The sequence below is a fragment of the Dromiciops gliroides genome, chromosome 2, assembly GCF_019393635.1.
Source record: "Dromiciops gliroides isolate mDroGli1 chromosome 2, mDroGli1.pri, whole genome shotgun sequence".
NCBI classification, from domain to species: domain Eukaryota; kingdom Metazoa; phylum Chordata; class Mammalia; order Microbiotheria; family Microbiotheriidae; genus Dromiciops; species Dromiciops gliroides.
Window position 1 is genome coordinate 120,776,913 of NC_057862.1, and position 19,543 is coordinate 120,796,455.

At 38.5% G+C, this 19,543-nt stretch overlaps 1 protein-coding gene across 1 annotated transcript in view; it reads left to right on the plus strand.

Annotated features, from left to right (window-relative positions):
* Positions 1-19,543, plus strand: part of RASGRF1 (Ras protein specific guanine nucleotide releasing factor 1) — a 219,042-nt gene that overhangs the window by 174,757 nt on the left and 24,742 nt on the right. The window contains exons 17-22 of the mRNA XM_043981671.1: positions 909-1,079; positions 6,235-6,341; positions 6,943-7,055; positions 10,335-10,395; positions 16,331-16,434; positions 19,271-19,355. Of these exons, the coding sequence (XP_043837606.1) occupies positions 909-1,079; positions 6,235-6,341; positions 6,943-7,055; positions 10,335-10,395; positions 16,331-16,434; positions 19,271-19,355 (641 nt within the window). The remainder of the gene's footprint in view (positions 1-908; positions 1,080-6,234; positions 6,342-6,942; positions 7,056-10,334; positions 10,396-16,330; positions 16,435-19,270; positions 19,356-19,543) is intronic.

A 19,543-nucleotide genomic window follows, 5' to 3' on the forward strand; every position in this document is an offset into this window, starting at 1 on the left:
GGTACCTTAAAGATCTTATCTAGTTTAACTCCCTCACTTTACATCTGAAGAAACTGAGCCCAAGAGAAGCCATCACTTGAATGAGTTCACATAACCAGTTACTGACATAAATAAGATTCAAAGCCCAGTCTTCTGATTTCAAAACCTGCCTTCTTTCCACTACACCATATTGAACAATCACATCACCATAAAATATTCATGAAGAACTGATTCTGCAATAATTCTGGCTGGCTCAGGTCTTTCCATCCACCTGCATCTACCACTTTTGCACCCCCAGGTATTCCTATACATTTAAAGGTGGATTTCGCAACAGAAAATATTGAGAAACAATATTATATCCTCTCCTACCTTCAAATAAGGGTCTATCATACCCACCCCAGAGCCATATTAAGTCTAAAAAAAAAGAAAGTCAGATAAGTGATTAAAAGACATCTTCATAAATATCTTTCTATTGCATAAGAGTGACAGCCAATCATTTTACATCTCTTCTAATGCAAGAACAAAAGGGAATGGATTTATTTTACTGTGATAGTAACTGAATTTATACCTTTAAAATCCCCAACTAAAGACTATATTATTCCCCATAAAGACTGTATTAGGAAGATTAAAAGGTGCCTTTCCCAATTATAAGTCTCTAATCTTAAAAGAAACACCCAGATAACCAGACTGTCTTAGATACCACATCATACTGTATTGACTTTTGAAGCTGTTCCCAGGCCTGACATAGTTTTCTCAAAGCTAAAGGGTAAAGGGGCTACTTTTGACCCTTTTCAGTAAAATGACCAGACCCTAGAATATTAAAGCTGGCAGGGACCATATAATCCGACCCACTCATTTTGCAGATGTGGAAACTAGACCAAAGAGTTAAAGGTGAACTAATGGTTTGCTTTGTTCTTTCTCACCACCAGAATTTTCACTATTTTCTTATAATAATGGAGTTGTGATGACTTCTTGTCGAGAACTGGACAATAACCGGAGTGCCCTCTCAGCTGCCTCAGCTTTTGCCATAGCAACTGCTGGAGCCAATGAGGGCACACCGAACAAAGAGAAGTACAGAAGGATGTCATTAGCAAGTGCAGGTATGTGGGATCATTTTCAGAGTCCTCTGGTAAATCAATCTCTCCAGGTTCAACTCCCCACAGATCCCCAAACCATATGATAATCCTATGACAGAGGTTTGGTCCCTCCTTAACATCATCTCCAAGTCCCACCAAAGGCTAAGAGTCTCAAAGACAAGAGAGTTTCTAAGAAGAGAGGGTGTAGTCAAAGGGTGGCCAAGGGGAAGAGTACATTTGGAAGTATTACCTTAAGGGTACTTAGGGAACAGCCTGAGATTTTTTTCTCCTTGTAAGGCCATCATCTTCAACAAAAATAAGCTGACCAAGAAAGAGTAAGTTCCCTTCCCTTCATAGACAAAAACAATATTCAGGTCTCTGGACAGTTTGTCCAATGTATGAACCTTAAACTTGGAAAGCCATGGTCTTTTTCTGTCAACTTGCGGTTTTCTTTGAAAGGGCCCCAGAGGGAGGGGGGCACAGTCCTTGATGCCATCACCATGCATCAAGAGCTCATGAGCCCTAGCACAAAGGTTAGTGTGTATAATAGGTACTTAATAAATGTCTGCTGAGTTGACTCAAAACTAGCTTTCTGAAAAGTCTAGTAATATAGGAAGCCTTGGGCCCAGCTTAAACCCAAGGCTTAGGTGACAGATATGTCTAAAGGAAGCAGTTTATACTTTCAAGTTCAAACCACAATGTGGCAATCATGTCACAGCTGGGTTAGATTTGAAGGCCATCTCTCTACTACTACATATACCAGCACTTATCTCAGTATTCTAAGGAGCACTTATTTTTTCAGAATAGTTGTAGTGACCCTCTCCAAGCTTAGTTCTCTTGGTCCGCTGATGACAGATGTCACAGGCCAAACTCAAAGCTTTGATAGCTAGCAAGGATCTGTCAGAGCATGCCCTCTGTGACATGGCTTTGGAGAATCTGAGAGGACCCCTTGAACTGAATGGAGATGAATCTCCATAGCCTGGTGAGCCATCAGATTAGTATTTTAGTGGGAAGAGACATGAATACAACTAATTAAAATTTTATAAAATAATATTAATCGGTTTTCTTTGTTTTGTTATTTAGTTATTTTGATTCATGTCTGATTCTTCATGGGCAGCGAGGTGGCGAAGTGGATAGAGCACTGGCCCTGGAATCAGGAGGACCTGAGTTCAAATCCAGCCTCGGACATTTGACACTTGCTAGCTATGAAACCCTGGGCAAGTCACTTAACCCTGATTTCCTCAAACCTCTGGGACCACCTCCAATCATCCTGATGTATAGATTGCCACTGGACCCAGATGTCTTTGGAAGAGAGAGTGAGACTGGTGACTTTGCACAGCCCTCCCTCACTTAAATCCAATTCCCTGTAAGTCATGACATCACCTCCTGATGTCGTGGTTCTCTTCAAAAACAAAGGACAAACAACAACAACAACAACTCTTTGTGACCCCATTTGGAGGTTTTTATCAAAGATACTGGAGTGATTTGCAATTTCCTTTTCCAGCTCATTTTACAGATGAAGAAATTGAGACAAACAGGGTTAAGTGACTTGTTCAGGGTCACATAGCTAATAAGTATCTGAGCCCACATTTGAACTCAGGTCTTCCTGATTCCATGTCTGGTACTCTATCCACTGTAAACGACCAATGAACTAGCCAAGTGTTTGTTTGAAGGAACTGGACAATGTTAGTGTTGGGTTGGGTTTTTTTGTGGGGGGAGGTCATGGAGGCCAGGGGAAAAGCACTAGCAAGAAGAGGGTTGACATTGTATAGAAAGTCCAAATGGTGTCCATGGAGAAAATCTTCACACTACCTTTAAGCATGGAGAAGATGGAAGAAAGGAGACCTCAAGAGTTCAGGAGAAGAAAAATGTATCCAGAGAGAAAAAGTGAAAGCACTATCTCTGTCTGAAGTTTCCCAGAGTCGAAGTGCTTTTCTACTGTTTCACTGCCTCAACTTTTTCTCTCTCCAGGCCACTTCATTTTTACCTCAGTTGCATAATAGAAAATGAAACCTTCACATGCAGGTGGAGGGCAATATGAATAGGAGGAAAGAGGAGAGTTTGTGGTCCAGGAGATGGTTGGTCATGTACTCAGAACAAGAAATAACAAAAAATGAAAACTCAGGAAAGTTTTGTACTGATATTTACAAACTATTAAAAGATCCAAAGCATATTCGCCCTAATTCATTTCAATTAGGGAGAATGCAGAAGATTTAGATAAGAATCACACAGGCCTGAGAAGGTATGCCTCAAGCTGTCCCTGTATGCATTAGCCTACTAAAATGTATGTGTCCATCCTTGTATATCTGTTATATATTTTATCATTTTAGAAAACATTCCAACTGTAGCCATAGGAGAGAGAAGCTACCTATCCCAAAAGGCCATGCTGAAGGTGATCTTTGTATGGAAAGACATTATTTGTGTATCTTTCTGAGCATGCTTTTGGTTTCCCCAGTTACCTCTCCCCTCTGCTACATTTCATACTTTGATCTCATCAGTGGGAGTCCAAGTAAAAAGTACAATTGGATTTGCAACCAAGTCCTCTACCTCCAAATCCAGTGTTCTTCCCACAACACCATGCTGCTCCTTCATCTCCTTAACTTTTCCTGTGGGAATTACTAAGTCAATCGCTTTTCAGTGGTCATGGAACTCAGTGAAAGGAACTTGTGGCATTTCAGTGAAATTCATTTAGAGGAAATATCTATTCATTTGGAAAATGTGTAAGGTCTTCTCTGTAGCAGCGGTGACCATCTTTAGATGTCAAAAATCTCCATATTTTAAACCTTTATTATAGCTGTGAATACCTTTGGAGAGTATTTTTCTCCATGTTTTATATTTACTTAATACTACAAGAGAACTGTGGGATAGAGTTATTTCTGCAGTTATATGTATCAAAGAATCTTATATGATCTTAATGGGAAACGCCTTGTTGGGGAAAAAAAGGTCACTAACACTATATTTTGTTTTACAAGTGGTGCATTGTTTTTGTTTTGTCTTAGTCATCAAAATACAATCAACAGCAACATTTTGTACTCTCCACATTTTTTCAGTACATTTTGTGGCTGTGAAGAGAAACTGTGCTGTCATCTAGGAAATCATCTAAGAAAGTCTATACACATTCCTTTCTCCTATTTTCATCAAGGAATCCTTTGCTATATGCATAGAACACTCATAAATACTTTATAAAGATGAGGAAGTAGATATATGACTCAATAGCTACTAATGTGTACTTGCTCACATTTTTAGTACTCAAGGGCCTAAATTTTTCCACTGTTTTTCATTCTCCCACTATGTCTTGTATATAGTAGGGGACTAATCACTCTATGTTGAATTGTGAATTTTGCAATATTTCTTTTAGATATCCTGAAAATCGATCCATAAGTATCACCTTCATATTGTGCTTCATTTTTATATATTTAATTGGTTCATCCACTTTTTCCCACCTCATTTTCTTGAACTCTATTTCTGCTTTCTATTATAGCATACCAGGTACAATGATGATAAGAGTCTAAATCTGTCCATTCCATTCTCAATGATAAGACTAGATCACCATAGAAATGCTGGCATAATTCCTTCATTTCACCTCTATTTGTTGTATTTCCACTTTTATCTAGAATTTCTCTAGGGATGACCTAATTTAGTTTTCTATTAGTTAAACTCTAAGAAAGGTGATTATCAGAATAAATTCTTTCCTTTTATTCATTTCCTATTTTTCAAAGTTAGCCCTTTATTTAAATAGGTCAAGTTGGACTTGTCATATTTGAATGCAATATTCTCTCATCTTTAGCCTTTTTCCTAATTTTATGTTAATTTTTGCCTTTACTTTGACAAGGTGATGATTTGATTACAGTCAGCTGATTCTGAAGTACTCCCAAGTCAGTCATCTATCATTGTTGACTATTAAGATATGATTACTTTTATTTTCTTCTATAATTTTTTTCAGTAATCAGTACCTTTTAGCTCTCTTCCCAAAGAGAGTATTCATGACATATAATCATGCAGACTTTGAATAATGTATCATCTTTTGGCCTCTTTCATATCTTAATACTGAGCCATATTTTCCAATATATTTTTGCCATCTTCCCCTGTGCCTGCCTTCTCACTGAAGTCACCAAGTATCTAGATATGTGTTAACTTGATTTGGAGACTTTTATCAAGTTCTTTGTATATTTCCTCTAGTCTTCATTCTCTGTGACAGCTGCTGGCACATAAATTGCAATTATCTTCATGGGTTCCCTTGCCTTCATGAATGCAAGGTGAGAGGAACAGATGTTCCATGAAATAATGTTTATTGTTACCCTTGGATGCACAAAGTGAAACCAATTCTATCAACTTCTTTGTTCTTCTCTCCAAGAAGAAACTGTGAGCCATCCTTCCATTTAAAAGCAATTTCTTCATGTCTTCTGGTTGCATTCATAAGAAAAATGTAATTTAGTATATTTAGGGATGCACCATCTCAGTGGGCATTGTACAAGGTTCTCACAAAGTTCTAAGACTTTTTTGGTGTTTGAGTACCAAATGTAAGTGATCTAAAAACTGTGATTCTTCTGCCTGGTTTTCTACAGAAATGAGAGGACTTTCCAAAGCATTAAGAACCATTTTTTATGCTTTCATGGCCAGACAACTCATTACCTATTTGCCAACCTGTGGGTGATGAACTCTTTGATACTTAGCTACAGTGGGTCCTATAGGAGCAACCAGAGTCTGTTGGCAGGTCTATTATACTCAAGGCTTTTCCAGCTTGATAGCACCTGCCAAAGCTTGCATCCCATGGGCACATACCTTGAGAGACTAGGGTCATCTCAAAACCATAATGATGTTACTAGAGTAGTACCTTGTTGAGGAACCATTATAAACCTGAGGGAAATTCTTTTACCCTAACAGAAGAACCTGAGTGTATGAAATGGTCATTGGGTGGACACACCAGAGTATGTTGACTGTTCTAACTGCTCAGGGCTCTCAAAATGCCTATTTAGCGTAAAAATCACAGAATAGACTTAGAAAGCCACAGAGGTGGTAGAAACAGATTGGAAGTATCATCTAAATCTAAGCACCAGGAATATGGTGTTAGATTCAAGATGTGGGCTGAGTTGTTGTCCGCCACCTCCATTTCCAACTTTATCCATCAAAAACATCTTAAAATAATTTTTCTCCACTCTATTGGTCACCAACATTTTAGGTTTCCCCCCTGACCAAAGGAATGGAGATAAAGAATTTGTGATAAGGAGAGCTGCAACCAACCGAGTATTGAATGTCCTTCGACACTGGGTCTCAAAGCATTCTCAGGTAAGCCTTTTTCTTCCATGAAGCCAAAATGCTTAGTGATGTGCTGAGGCCAGGTTACAGCTGGGAAGAATTAAGCATCATCAAGTAATCAGACATTATCTGAAATATTTGTCAACAGATCTACATCAAACAATCTATGACCATCAGTATTAAAGAAAGGGACATGAGAATTTGATGGTTTTATTTTTGTTTAGGAAAAAGGAGTATAATAAGAAAAATAAACAATTGCAATTATAGAAAATAACAAGGCCAAACCATGTTTCTACTGACCCCACACCTGTAGCAGTAGTGAAGAGAGAGTTTTCTCCTTCTTAGAGCCCCAGAGGGTAGGGCTAGAAGGCAAGTGTTGTACAAAGCAATAATTATTTGGTATTTCATTTATACTGTGCACCTCTTATAAGAAATAAGAATATGATTTCTATGTCTTCTTCCCCATTAATCCAATAGCATTAGTGATGGATCTACAAAGAAAGACCAGGAGTCTTCCCTGTCCTATGCAATAACCAGTAGATGACATTTCTACCTTTCCTTCATGCTATAATTTTGTATTCCAATTAATCCTATTTTTTTAATAATTTTTCACTTTAAATATTCTTGGCAGGATTTTGAAACCAACGATGAACTAAAATTTAAAGTTATTAGCTTTCTGGAAGAAGTCATTCATGACCCTGAACTTTTGACCCAAGAAAGAAAAGCAGCTGCCAATATTATAAGGTAACATTTTATGAGCCCACTTTAGCAGGTCCCTGAGCACTTTTGAGTTCAAGATTCTGGACTCCTGTTTCAGATGAAACAGGTGAAGAGCCCTTTTCTAGAACTAAGAATGTTTTTGTGGTTGGTACACATATTTCTGCTAGCCTGAAGATGGGTCTCCATTGGATTCAAGTTGGTGGGGGGGGGGGGGTCTTGAGGATCTGAATTCCACTTGGGTGAGTAGCCATCCATTAGCATCTTCATATCTATATGAGATATGCTCTGTGCTCCTGGCCTGAGAGGGTTACCATGGCCCTTCTTTATTCCTTCACATTTATCAGTTCTCTCCCATAATCACAGAATCTCAAGGTTGGAAAGAATTTCAGAGTCCAACCCACACCTGGACAAGAATCCTTCTATAAAATCCCCAACAAGCAGTCATCAATCCTTTGCCTACAGACATCTAGTGAACCTCCTAAGGCCATGTATTTTACTTTTGGATAGCTCCAGTTCTTCTTTTCAATGTAGGGAGATTTTAGATTTTCTCTAGAAAGAAAGATTTGTTTCAATTGAGTCATTTAAGCCAATATCTGGGTGACTTATAGGAAATATTAGTTCAATTCCATCATTGTCCAGGTGTCTTTCCTCCATAATTATAATTATCATTAAAGGAAATATAAATTTAAATGGTCACAAGGGCAAGTTTTTAAATTGCAATGAAAGGAAATCAGTTAAAGAAACATCTTTCTGGAAACTTCTGGAAGCTAAAGGTCAGAGAAGACCTTTAAGAGATGAAAGTAAAGTCATAATTAACCATGATAGTGGATTGCTCATTTTCTCTTTCTAAAGTTGGAATAGATACATTAACCTTTCATTTCTCCTTTTTTCAACCTTGAATCAACTCTACACAGTAACAATTCATGGGGCCTTTCCTCCACAGCATTCCAATACACAATTCTTAACTTACCAAAGAAACCATTGTAGCTCAAATTGTCAACAGGATGCTAAAAAAAATAGCTCTGTTTCCTCAGTATTTATTCAATGTTGAGAGAGACAGAATCAGAGAGACAGAGACAGGGAGAGAGAGGAGAAGAGAGGAGAAGGAGGGAGTGAGGAGTAGAAAAGACAGGAGAAGAGAGAGAGAAAAGGGGAAGCAAAGGCTCCTTAACTACTATTACTTCTTTTCACTTCTACATTTCTTCAACAACTGGTCTCTGTCAAGAGGTTTCATTTCCTCACCACTCATTCTCCTCTATCTGGCATCTGCCTCCAACACTCTACTGAAACTATTCTTTCCAAAGTTACTAAATCTTCTAATCTCCAACTCTAATAGTCATTTTTCAGTCCTCATTCTCCATGACTTCTCCATGGCATTGTATAGTATTAAATGCCTCCTTCTTCTTAAACCTTAAAACTCATTTGGTTTCCATTACACCAAAATATTCTTGCTCTCCTCCTACTTTTCTGACCCATCTTGTCTCTCTTACTGGTTCCTCTTCCTCCTCTTTATCCCTAATTATGAATTTAACTGTAAGTTTAATCTTTGACTTTCTCTTCTTATTTACCTACTTCACAATATCATTGTGAGGTAAGTCCTTCAACGACTAAGGCATTATACTATTATTATGAGTATACTTGCTTCTTTCATGGTTTCAACTACCTCCTCTATGATAATTACTCCTAAACCTGTATCTCCAACAGCAAACATTCAACTGACGTATTCCCAACTAACTACCTACAGCATATTTCCACATGTTCAATCATCTCAAACTTAGTGTTTGAAACCTAATTCATCATTGTCCTCCCCACTCAAATTCCATTCCCAACTTCTCCATTTCTAACAATAGCCACGGAATTCTTCAAAGCTAGAAACCTTCATAATCCCAGCCAATCACTTACTACTGTACTAAGTGGCACAGTGGATAGAGTGCTGGGTCTGTAGATAGGAAGCCCTGAGTTAAATTCCAGTTTCAGATACTTACTAGCTGTGTGACCCTGGACAAGTCATTTAACCTTTCTGTGCCTCGGTTTCATCATTTGTAAAATGGGGATAATAATAGCACCTGCTTCCCAGGGTTATTTTGAGGATCAAATAAAATAATACTCATAAAATGCTTAACACAGTGCCTGGCACATAGCAGGCACTTAAATGTTTATTACTTCCTGCCCACTTCCCTTTATTTCTTTTTTTGGTGAGGCAGTTGGGGTTAAGTGACTTGCCTAGGGTCACACAGCTAGTAAGTGTCTGAGGCCAGATTTGAACTCAGGCCCTCCTGACTCCAGGGCCAGTGCTCTATCCACTGTGCCACCTAGCTGCCCTCCCTTCCCTTTTAATTCTCTCTCGTTGTCTTTAGATGCTTCTCTGCCTCTTCATTTCCATTGTCACCATCCTAGTCCAAACTTTCATCATCTTATACCTGATTTACTGTTCCCATCTCCTAACCATTTTCCTTCCAGTCTCCATCCCCTCCTCCTCCAATGCATGTATATTGCACATTGCTACCTGGGAAACCTTTCCAAAACACCATTTTAATCATGTCACTATCATGCTCAAAAACACACATTGACTCCCTTTTGCCTGTTGAATGAAGTCCCAAGTCTTCTGCCCAACTTTCAAGTCTCTCCCTTATCTGATGACATCATTATCTGTCCAACCTTATTCCCCTTTCCTTCACATACAGTCTAGTCCCCTATTTTCCCTTTAAGGGTTTGGTTTTTTTCCCCTCTTTCTAAAACATTCTCCCAATTCTTCTCTGCCTATCTCAATCCTAACTATTCTTCAAAACCCACCTCTTCCATGAAAATTCCAGCAATCACAATTTCCTTTCTCTAAAATTCACTCGTGCCATTTTATAGCAGAATTTAGTGCTTTATTGGGGGCAGCTAGGTGATGCAGTGGACAGAGCACTGGCCCTGGATTCAGGAGGACCTGAGTTCAAATCCGGCCTCAGACACTTAACACTTACTAGCTGTGTGACCCTGGGCAAGTCACTTAACCCTAATTGCCTCAGCAAAAAAAAAAAAAAAAAAAAAAAAAAAAAGAATTTAGTGCTTTACTGAAGTCTATATTACTTTACTACTTGTTTTACATGTTTGTTTATTCTATTTATGTAGATTATGAACCCTGTGGACAGAAGCCATATTTTAGACTTCTTTTGCACAATGCTAAGCCCACCCTTGGGTGCTCAATAAATATTTGCTTTTATTTATTTGATTGGCTGATTGATTGATTAGAAGAAGATAGCTTTTCTAAAAGTACCTCATAATCATCTGGTTTCATTTTACTTTTTCATACCCTAGGACTTTGACACAGGAAGACCCAGGGGACAACCAGATTACACTGGAGGAGATCGTACAGATGGTAAATCCTCTTTTTGTAATAAATTGATACTGCTCGGAAGTTTCCCTTCACCTTCCTCTATGTCTTCTTTTACCCACCCCAATTTCCCCATAATAATTCTGGAGTTGGACCTCAGTGTTAGGAGACAGACCCAGGCTTAGGCATAATTACAAAATAAGAAATTTATCTTCCACAAATGTACTATTTCCACCTCCTCTTTCTTTTTCCCTTCCTCCCCTTTCAGCAACCCTTTACTACTCGGAAGGCCAGTGCTCTTGTGTTGTTCCCATCTGGCCTGTCAGGAAGAAAAGAAATCTTATAAATCCTGTTATTACTCCTGAGAACTGGAATAGGGAGAGCGTAATGCTTAACCCAAAGGAATGAATTACTAATGATAAGATTTTAGATCTCAGTAGGAGAGATTATTTTGAGAAATTCTTTAACTATTTTCTACCTATAGTTTATGATAATCTGTCTCAGATTAAATCACTAGGCAACTATCTAGCCTAGTTCACTCACGTCCAACTCTTCACATCCTCATTGGGGATTTTTCTTGGCAAAGATACTGGAGTAGTTTGCCATTTCCTTCTACAGCTCATTTTACAGATGAGGAAACTGAGACAAACAGGGTTAAGTGTCTTAGCCATGGTCACACAGCTAGTAAGTATCAGAGGCCAGATTTGAACTCAGGAAGAGGAGTCTTTCTGACTTCAAGTCCAGTGCTCTATTCATTGCACTACCTGGCTGTCCTTTTCCTAGAAATAGAATTTATCAATAGGACAGATAATAAATCAGTAGGAAGCATGAAGAGTTGGGCCCAATTGAACTCCATTTTCCAAGATGGCAAAATTATCTTGTCTATTAAAGCTAGTTACTATAAGGATATATAATTTGTCATGTTATACATGGATCTAGCCCCCTCCATCTTTCCTCTCCTCACTTCTATTTTGCCACAAACAATCCCAATGGTACAATGCTAAACAATGGTACTATGCTAAACAGTTTCCCTGAGACTCTAAACTGTATTGGAGTGTACTTGACAGGTTATTTTAACACAAACCAGACACATGAACCATATTGTGCTCATTCACCCCTGCCCTAGCCAAGATTATAAGTTTTAAGTTCCAAATCTGTTTTGCCTTATATTTTTTTTTGAGATTGGGGCTCCCTTCTCACCCAGAGTAGGAGTACAGCAACCACTCTATCCCAATTCTGATTGGTACACTACCTTTGCCCAGCTCTGTTTTCCCTACCTGAATCTGGTTTTTCCCCTCCTTAGGAAATCTAGTGACTCTCCTGCTCTCTGGGACTTGCCATACCCAATAATTCTTCTTAGTCTAGAAAGGAAACTTCTATATATCCAGGGTCAGGACTGAGAAAATAAAAACATTCTGTTCCATCTGGGCTTGGGAAAAGGTACAAAGTTTTCCCCCCAGTAGCCAAAAGGCCAATTTTTAAGACATTCCAATATGAGAATTTAAGTCTGAGACTCAGCTTTACCTCATCATATTCAACTCTGACAAGAAATCACCATTGATTTTGCAGCCAAGCCCCCTACACTTGTAGCAGAAGATTTACCCTGAATGTGTTACCCCCTCAGTTTTAAAAAGCTTCTTGTTCCTATTGGTCTGCTAGAACAGAATGTTTGCCAGAGGTCATGATGCTTCAATGGTCACTAAAGCAGTGTTCACTCAAGAAAGTAACAGAAATTCCCATAATTTGAGTCCATAAATAATCTGTTGGGATAGGATCGAATTTTGAGATTACCTCTTAAATTCTGTTTTTCCCTCATCAGTTTGCATAAATTAACTCTCACCGAGTCTTAAAATCATCTTTCTTTACAACTATCATAAATGAATTAGAAATTACCATTGAAATGCAATAGAATTACTTAAAGATAGCATAAATTCTTCCTCATTAAATAAGAGGAGGTTCTTGCCTCTTTTTAAAGATAACCTCCTTCCCTCAGAACACTCACAAATAAGGTTTCTTTTATTTGTGAGTTGGGGTCCCCTATTCATATTCATATCCACATCTCAGTTCTCTAAAGGCAGATCACAAGAGAGTCAACCTACTGTACAATCTTTATGACTGACCAGAGCATTTGCTTTGCACCTCTGCTTCCCCTCCTTTCTTCTCCACCTGATGACCTGCTTCAGCTGACTTAGGACAGAGGACCCTATGAAACCAAGGGGCCACTTAGAACTCTCTCCTGTTTTATGGCTTCATCTGCCTCAGTCTTAAATACTCTTTTGTTTTGAATAGCATCATTACTTCTTCTTCAGTTTTGTCTTTTGATAGTTTCCCAAGCCACCTGTCTGAGGAGATGGGTTTTAGTAATGTAGTATGTGGGGACTACAATGAGCTGTTTGTTTCATTTTCAGTAGCTCTGGGGTTGGACCAGATATGTTGTTTGAATAATGGTAGAAGAGGCTTCCAATAATCCAGACTTGACATTTGAATTATTACCCCCTACATCCTACACCCAGTCATTAGTCATCACATTACCTAACTAATTTCAGGACATTTTATACAACCTTTAGAAAAGTTGGACAGAACCAAACAATAATCATGGTCAACAGCATTCATCCTCACAACTGCCCTATATGAGCACTAGGGGCATTCAAGATATGTTAAGTACAAAAAATTGAAGTCTAACTCCATTACTGTTATTAACTGGCCTTTTTAAAATATGGTATCATCTATCCTGTACACAGCACCTTTTGGTAACCAGTAATTCCATGTTAAAGAACAGTCACTATCCATTTGTGAGATTGTTAGTATTTGTCTATACAATAAATATGAAAGGCAGTGTCTATAGTGAGTGGATAAACAGCCAGTCTTACAGTCAAACTTCAATTCAAATCTCCACCTCTGAAAACTATAAGTCTGGGACAAAGGTGAGGAATGGGGAGGGGCGTTGTTGGAACAGGACAGGACTCTTATCTATACCTGTGTTTATAACCTTGTCTATACCTGTGCCAACTGTGACAAATAAAAAACCCAAGAGACAGAGTTTCTGGGTAATTAATAATCAATGTATTGGGGGCAGCTAGGTGGTGCAGTGGATAGAGCACCATCCCTGGAGTCAGGAGTACCTGAGTTCAAATCCGGCCTCAGACACTTGACACTTGCTAGCTGTGTGACCCTGGGCAAGTCACTTAATCCCCATTGCCCCGTAAAAAAAAAATCAATGTAATAATTAGGCTAGTTAATAATCAATAAATTGATAGTCAGTAGTTTCTCTCAGGAACCAAAGACCCCAAATGGAGATTCTGAATGCCTTAAATATTTAAGGAATCCCCCCCCCCCAAACAGGAGGAATCAACCTTGATTGGTGGACATTTAAATAAGATGGTGGGCTAAAAATCTTCAACTCCTGCTGAGAACATGGCTTGATCGTGAGACTTAGCCACCTCCAGCAATCTGGACAGGGGAATCCATCTCCACTCAGACCACTCTGGTCAGTTTTCTCCTTCAGGAGTTGGGTCACCCTAAATCCCAATGGAGGGATACAATTTGATAAGGGCAAGAATGCACCTAGACTGGATTCTATTTACACTCTAAACAGAAGTAAGGTCTCCTAGTTGGGTATGGTCCTGCCTAAGATGGAGGAGGATGTATCCTGAGGACAAGAGCAATCTCCTCCATCAGCCATGTCCTTCAGAGACTTCCTGACTGACAAACAGGGGTTGGTCTCTGAATGAGGAAATAGATTAAATAAAAACTTTATCCTAATTCAATAATTGGTTGTTAATATAATAGGGAAATAATAATTTCCCTCACTACCTAATGACACCAAACTGTTTTTAGCAGAAACAAACACAGTCACGCTAGTTATTTGCTGTCACCTAGATCAAAAAGCAGTTTGACTATATTTTTCATCTTTAATAAATATAGGTGGGACATAGGTACCATGGACATTAAAGGAATAAGTACAAAATAAAGCTACTATACAATGCCTGTGTCTTAAACCAAACAGTGAATACTGTTTGGAAAGTATGAATAACTGTGAGAGGTGCTCAGTTTATGGACAAACAAGCTTTTTCCCCAGGTGGGGAAAAAGGCAATGGAGCTGAACAATACCTTCTTTTACAACCATTGTGTGGGAAAGGAACTGGGAAGTCAGAAGACTGATTCTGGTCCTGATTCTGCCATGAACTCACTATGAAGTCATTTTTCATCATTCTCAGCCTCAGTTTTCTCATCTGTAAAATAATGTGATTGGACTTGGTAATATCTAAGGACTCTTTCTGTTCTAATTTGTTTCTGATACATCTAGGTAGTGGTATAATTGAGAGGGAATGCATAAGAATATAATGAAGATTCTGAGCCCTTCGTTATGCAAATAATTTTAGATAATTTAGTCAATAACAATACAATTTGCAATCACAGGTTAAACAGTTTTCATTCCCAAAGCTATTTCTGTGTGATTTAGACATCTGAAAGGAATTGACTAAAAAAAGTTTACTTTCTTATGGAAGAGATATTTTAGAATTTTATGTTGATTTCTCTGTGCTGGATCTCATTCATCACATTGACTAATCCCACACAGAGTCCAGGCCAAAGAGGGTTCCCTGTAGATGTTCCTGATTGCAGATGGCATTTTTTCTGATTGCACCAAGACTCAGAACATTGCAGAGCCTCCTAAAAGATAGCTTGTATGTGAACCACTCAAAGGAGTTTGGCCTATTCATCCACTCTGGAAAGATTAAGAGGATGAACGTTGCCTATAGCCCACATTTCATGATGCATTTAGATGAACCCTAGGGGCAGCTAGATGATGTAGTGGGTAGAGCACTGGGCCTGGAGTCAAGAAGACCCAAATTGAAATCTGGCCTCAGACTTTTTTACTGGCTGTGTGATCCTGGGCAAGTCATTTAACCTTTTTTTTAACCTCCTTTTCTCAATGAGGACAGTGGGGGGGGGGGCGGGATTTAGGATGATAATCACATATAACTCCCAGGGTTATTATGAGGACCAAATGAGATAATATCTGTAAAGCACTTAGCACAGTGGCTAGCACATAGTAGGTGTTATCAAAATGTTAGCTGTTGTTTCTTGTTATTGTTGTCATCATCATCACGCAGAAGGACACTGAGCTGGACCTAGAGTTGAACAGGAAGAGGAGAGAGGGCTAGATTGCTTTTAGGAAATTGAAAAATCTTTTACTGACCCCAAGTTTCTCATGGAAGCAAAGGCCCATCTTTTTAAAAATTAACATTTTAGGGGCAGCTAGATGGCACAGTGGATAAAACACTGGTCCTAGATTCAGGAGGACCTGAGTTCAAATTCAGAAAGAAAGAAAGAAAGAAAGAAAGAAAGAAAGAAAGAAAGAAAGAAAGAAAGAAAGAAAGAAGAAAGAGAAGGAAGGAAGGAAGGAAGGAAGGAAGGAAGGAAGGAAGGAAGGAAGGAAGGAAGGAAGGAAGGAAGGAAGGAAGGAAGGAAGGAAGGAAGGAAGGAAGGAAGGAAGGAAGGAAGGAAGGAAGGAAGAAAAGAATAAGGACTAGAAAAGAGAAATCTTTCCACCTGAGCCTCAATATCATTGCTTCTTCATTTTTATCATTTTGTCTGGAATCACTTAAAAATATTACTTTATGAATCCATTTTAATTTGAATCTAGAAAGGGAGTTAAGTACAGGTAGAAAAAGGTATTTTTAGGTAAGGTCTTGATGGATTGAAATACATTTTTAAATTAAATCTCATTTGTGTCTTTACCCACCAAGGGTATATCACCCAAATCCTTTCCCCATTTACCCACCAAAGAAAAGTAATTCCCTATGTGAGTCCTTCAAATACTTAAGGACAGCTATCATTTTGCCCTCCTCAAGATGTTCCCCAACTATCAATGAATGGTCTTTGTAAAAAATCGCATCCAGAACTGAACACAATATGCCTTATATGTCAAAATGCCTTATATGTCATTGCATTAAACTGACCGTTGACTTTCATTTAGGCTGAAGGAGTGAAAGCAGAACCCTTTGAAAACCACTCTGCTTTGGAAATAGCTGAACAGCTGACTCTACTAGACCACCTGGTCTTTAAGAAGATTCCATATGAGTAAGTAGCTATAATTTTCCTTGGGAGTGCTTTTGTTCCCCTTTCACATGTTGGTTTTGGAAGTTTTCCAGTGAATATAAAGAAATACAAGATCAATTTTCTAAAGCAACAGAAAGACATTCCATTGTGATTTTTAAAAATTATACATGCTATAGCTTAAAAATAGAAATATTGGGGGAGCTCTGACTTCTACCAAACTTACCAAAAGTTCACACACACACACACACATACACATTTACTGCTTGTCTCCTTTCCCCAAATGATTACTACTCCTTCTTATATCTATACTTCCCCCACCCTAGATTCCTGGATTCTAGGTGTTGAGTGAGGGGTGGGACAATTTGTGGGGATTCCCATCCCCATCCCCACAGTTTGAGGTGGTTTTCCACTAGCAGGAAATGGAAGGTAATAGCAAGTGGCCCGCCCAGAGATATTCTATAGCCATCCTCCATGGTCCAAGCATTTGCTACCAATTGTTACAAAGGGCATTTTTCTCAACACCTCTACCTTTCAGCTGTTCCCTCAGAGGGCTAATGCTCTAAATCTCTGAACCTGGTTCTACTGTTTCAATAACTGCTAAGATCAGAGAAGTAAAGCAAGGTTTAGCTGTTGTCAGACAGAGCCCTCACATCTCATAGTTGACAGCATAAACCCCATATTCCAAACCCAGAATCATAGAAAGTCTCTAAACTGGCCAAACTATATTGTACACCAGTGATGTCAAACTCAAATAGAAATGGGGGGAGGGGGGCAGCACTGAGCCATACTGTAGATTGCATATTGGCTAAGTATTAAAATGTAATAGTATTCATGTTTTATTATACTTTTATTTGTTTTGTTAAATATTTCCCAATTACATTTTAATCTGGTTCGGATAGCACTCTGTGCCACAAGCAGTCTATGCATCAGGTATATTTGACAATTGCTCTATACTATCCACTCACCACCTTTCCAACAAATGAGTAGCCTGTGGCCCTTTTGATGCAATGTATCTACACTCCAGAGATTTCACAGACATAAGGAAGCAGAAAAACATGGGTTTTCTTAACTATTTCCTATCTAGTTTCAATCTTAGACATATTATGTGGTAACTCCTATCCGCTTGTCTTCTTTACGGAGAGAAAACATTTTTCATCCAGGTCTCATTTGTGATGGTCTTTCTTACCCATATCGAGTTGGCCTGGTGATTCCAATGCCCAATACAGAACCACTAATTCTAGACTCCCTTAACTAATAGTTATGTCCCAAGAAAGGAAACAAACACAAAAAGTGTGTATGTGAACCAATCTGAGGTAAATCTAGTAGAAATAGCGGGAACCCCAAAATAGTTCTAACCCTAAACTATGAGATGTATAATTATCCTGACAAACCACATCACTCTTTTCAGCTCACAGCTGGAATGCATGTTATTGAATTTCTTGAAAAGTAAACATTGATATAGCTTAAGGAAGGCCCTACCCTTCTAAATTTAATTATAAGGAATTTTAAGGAATCAAAAAGATAAGTTCCTTGATATGAGGGTAAAGTATTAAACTGTTTATTCTGTTATTAGCATAAAGTTAAGGTTTGGAAATTTAGTTGTGGTTTTTTCTAGTTTGGGGGGTATTTTAGTTTCCGTTAGTTTGGGGAATTTTTTGTTTAATATGGGTCAGGATTCTTTGATCTTTTCTATAACATGTAATTTTTTTTTGGTCTAAACCAGAATTCATTAGTGAAGGGAACTTATCCACCAATGAAGGTCATCAACTTGTGCAATTTATAATTGTAAAGAGTCATCTGGTACACAGAGAAGATTAGTAGTGTCTTGCCCTGGGTTAGACAACCATTGTGTTTCAGAGGGACTTAAGGGCAGGTCCTCTTGAACTCTTTGCTAGGAGCACTGCCTCTCACAGATGCCTTTTTTAAAGAAGAGTTTTATCTTCCTTCCTCACTCAGCAAAGTCTTTTAGGAAACACTAATTTGATTCCACAGAGATTATAGTATGAGGTGGATTCAAATGAGATAATGTATTTTTTAAAAAACCACTTTGCAAACCTTAAAATACTATATTGTGGGGCAGCTAGGTGGCACAGTAGATAGAGAACTGGCCCTGGAGTCAAGAGTACCTGAGTTCAAATTCGGCCTCAGACACTTACTAGCTGTGTGACCCTGGGCTAGTCACTTAACCCTCATTGCCCAAAAGAAAGAAAGAAAGGAAGGAAGAAGATGTATTGAAGAAGTTAAAGATTATCTACTTAAGGGATATAAGACAACTGTTTGTATTTTCAAAACTTACCATGAAGACAAATCAGGCATGACTTGAGTTCTTAAATAGGATTAGGGCCTGGAAATTAGAAGACACAGATGGCACTTCTGGCCCTACTTTTCTGAGCCCCTCAGTTTCTTCATCTATACAATGGCTGCCATGAAGGCCCCTTCCAACTATAATATTCTAGGCTCTTCTGTGAAGTTATTCATCTAATTGACTTTATATGCTTATTTTACTTAGGAATTTATTTTATTCCCATTTTCCTATTTTGATTTAACAGATGATCACAGTACTCTGTGCCCCAGGCTCCCGGGTAAACAAATAGCTATTTGGCTAGGCTGATGTCAAATGTAAACTTTATCTACAAGAAAACACCAAATATGGGGTCTGAAACAGCACTGGGCATTTCTGCATAGGAAAATATGGGTTTCAAGGAAATCCCAAGGAGCCATGTTTAATTATAAGCAGTGCTGTACTTTCCCTTTATGTTGTATATATATGTGTGTCTAGGCTGTCTATGTATGCAGTCACCAAGTTCAGTATGAGCAAATGTCATTTATCCTTAACCTTTATCTTTGTCATTCTCAGAGAGTTTTTTGGACAAGGCTGGATGAAGGTTGAGAAGAATGAAAGGACTCCTTACATCATGAAAACCACCAAGCATTTTAACGATGTAAGTATAGGATTGGTGGCAACTCTCTACTCTGTGTTCTCCTTTCTTATAAACCTATGTTTTTTGTTAGAAATTTGACTGGGAGTTTCCTTTGGAGTTTCCTCCCAAATCCTTAAAATTAATGAAGCAAAGATTTATGCCTCCTTTGTCCATCTACATTGAATCCAGAAAGTGTGGCCCTATTGGCT